The sequence below is a fragment of the Phytophthora sojae genome (assembly GCF_000149755.1).
Source record: "Phytophthora sojae unplaced genomic scaffold PHYSOscaffold_13, whole genome shotgun sequence".
Taxonomy (NCBI): domain Eukaryota; phylum Oomycota; class Peronosporomycetes; order Peronosporales; family Peronosporaceae; genus Phytophthora; species Phytophthora sojae.
This window is the reverse complement of record NW_009258127.1, coordinates 2039334-2041583: the sequence shown is the minus strand read 5'-3', so window position 1 is coordinate 2041583 and position 2250 is coordinate 2039334. Positions and strand designations below refer to the sequence as shown.

Sequence of the window (2250 nt, the reverse complement as noted above, 5' to 3'; positions counted from 1 at the left end):
CTCGAGGATATGCTAGCTCCTATACCTGGTTTTGTGTGCTACGGAGATCGTATCAAGCATGTCGTATTCGGCGGGCCCAGAGAAGCTGTGACTCTAGGCCGGAAGGTGGTTGTTGCATTGGCTGAGTCTATCGGCGTCCAGTTTTCCGAGCGCAACTCGTTGTTTTGTGCCAACGCTCTTCGGGTTGGCGACGTCGTGTGCTCGGCAGATGGGGTGGTTCGAGACACTACGTCGGGATGAAGTGTCAGAGTAAGAGGAAGCTCTGATTTAGTTTGACAAGAGTGTGCCCGTGCTGGCCAAAAGTTTCAAATAAGTGCGATCACGAATGGCAACCAACATCTGCGTAGTGAAATTGCACGATTTGTTTGAAATCACGATATATGAATCGAAAACACGCAAAAATGAGCTCCACAGCACTTGATCGTCGTCACCATCCTTCACCCTCACCATTATATGGTTCATCACGATCGCCATAGCGTTGTTGACCCCACCAGGGCCCTGTCCGGCCAGTTGCTGAACAGTGATGAGATCAGGTCTTCGCCTGTTGCCTCGCGATCTGCTGCGCCACTCTTTCAGGAAGCCCTCCTGCAAGTTGGGAGATGTCTGGCACGGGGTAGTGTAGCTTCAACCAGGACATCGCTTGGCGTCAATAGTCCCGTGATAGGCAGACGGGCGCTTCGCACGAAGTCGGGCGTGAAGGCTTCCGGGTGGTGCTCGTGTAGGAACAGCAGCACCTCGAACTTGTTCTTGGCGAGAGCAAGCGGGGTGAAGCTCGCAGGGTTGAGCTCGGGAAATCACCGCATCAGCCAAGATGCCACATCCAGATGGCGCTGACCATCGCCTGCTCGAATGGCCCGCCAGCCCCTTCGTCGAGTAGATACTGCATCGCCTTGTTGTTGCCCTTGGCAGCAGGGAAGCACACGAGACTCGAGAGCTCTCTGCTGCGGCCCATCTCGTCGATGACTTGCTGTCCTGTTGGGTGATCCACCAGGAACTTGATTACATCCAAATTGCCGTGGCGGCACGCCTCAGCCAGAGTGTAGTGCCACTGGCCGACCCAGAAGTAGCCGCAATCCAGCTTCCACTCGATGATGTCGGGCTTGACACAGAACTTGGCGTAGTCTAAGACGCACCTGCCTCTGGGCAGCAGAGACTCGCAGAGAGCCACGTCGCCGGCATTCACAGCGGCAGTGATGGTATCGTCGCGTACTTCGTCCGTCATGGTGCCGAGCGGCGCGTGCTGGTGCAGCCAGTTGGCGGTGGTAAGCCAGTCGTTCTGCAGTGCATACAGCACGTCCCTTGGATCCCACCAGACCTTGGTGTTGGCGTTGGCGGCCAAGAAGTGCAGCACAGCCAGGTCACCCTTGAGCACCGCCAGCGCCACGACGTCCGAGGGCACAACCACGTCCTGGAAGTGGTCAACCAGCCACTGCAGTAGCTCCGTGTCGCTGCGTTCCACAGCCACGCGCGTGGCCTCAGCGAACTGCCAGCGGCTGTAGAACTCGTCGCTGCGCAGGAAGCGGGCGAGCGTCCAGCCGGCAGTGGGGGCGGAAGTCGGGCAGCTGCAGGCCCAGATCCAGTCCAGCAGCATCGTGGAGCGGAAGCATCAGGCGGCGCTGAGCGGCAGGTGGGGCGACGGCCCCATGTACTGCAGCAGTACATGGTCCAGGCCTTGTAGTCGTTGCCCACGAGGAGGTTGGTGCACTTGAGGTCGCCGTGCACCACCTTCTCCGCGTGCAGGTAGCCAAGCCCCAGCGCTGCGCGCGCCCCGCGTCTTCCTCCAGGAAGTCACTGAAGCTGCCGTGCGTGGCGTCGTCGCACACGAAGAATGCGGGCGAGCTCACGTGGCACGCGCCGTAGAGCTTGAGCACGAGCGGGTGGTCGAGTCGTCTCCAGACGTCCACCTCGGCGTCGTCTACCAGCAGGCACTTGACCACGATCTTGGTGCCGTTGCCGCCCGGTCCACGAGCCGCGGTGCACGGAGCCGTACGAGCCGCCGTCGAACGACGCGTCCGAGTCGAAGTCCACGTCGTCGCGCGGGATGAACCACTCGGGGACGTCCACGTCTGCTCCTGCTCCTGTAGCTGTTGACGACGCGCCCGTGGCTGCCAGGCGGTGGAGCGCGCGCAGCAGGTGCGCGGCCGCGCCGCCTAGTTCAGTTCAGTTGTGAAATGACTTATCCGACCTTACTTATTTATTGTATGTCCATTAACAGCCAATTACAGCTTTTGTATGAATTTAGACCAATCA

The 2250-nt window shown here is 59.5% G+C and overlaps 1 protein-coding gene across 1 annotated transcript in view; it reads right to left on the bottom strand.

The window, feature by feature from the left end:
* Nucleotides 1–626: 626 nt before the first annotated feature.
* Nucleotides 627–2250, bottom strand: part of PHYSODRAFT_356116 (hypothetical protein) — a 3735-nt gene continuing 2111 nt past the window's right edge. Inside the window, exon 1 of the mRNA XM_009539643.1 lies at nucleotides 627–2250. This exon is cut by the window's right edge and continues 2111 nt beyond it. Coding sequence (XP_009537938.1) covers nucleotides 803–1591 — 789 coding nt within the window. The 5' untranslated portion in view covers nucleotides 1592–2250 and the 3' untranslated portion in view covers nucleotides 627–802.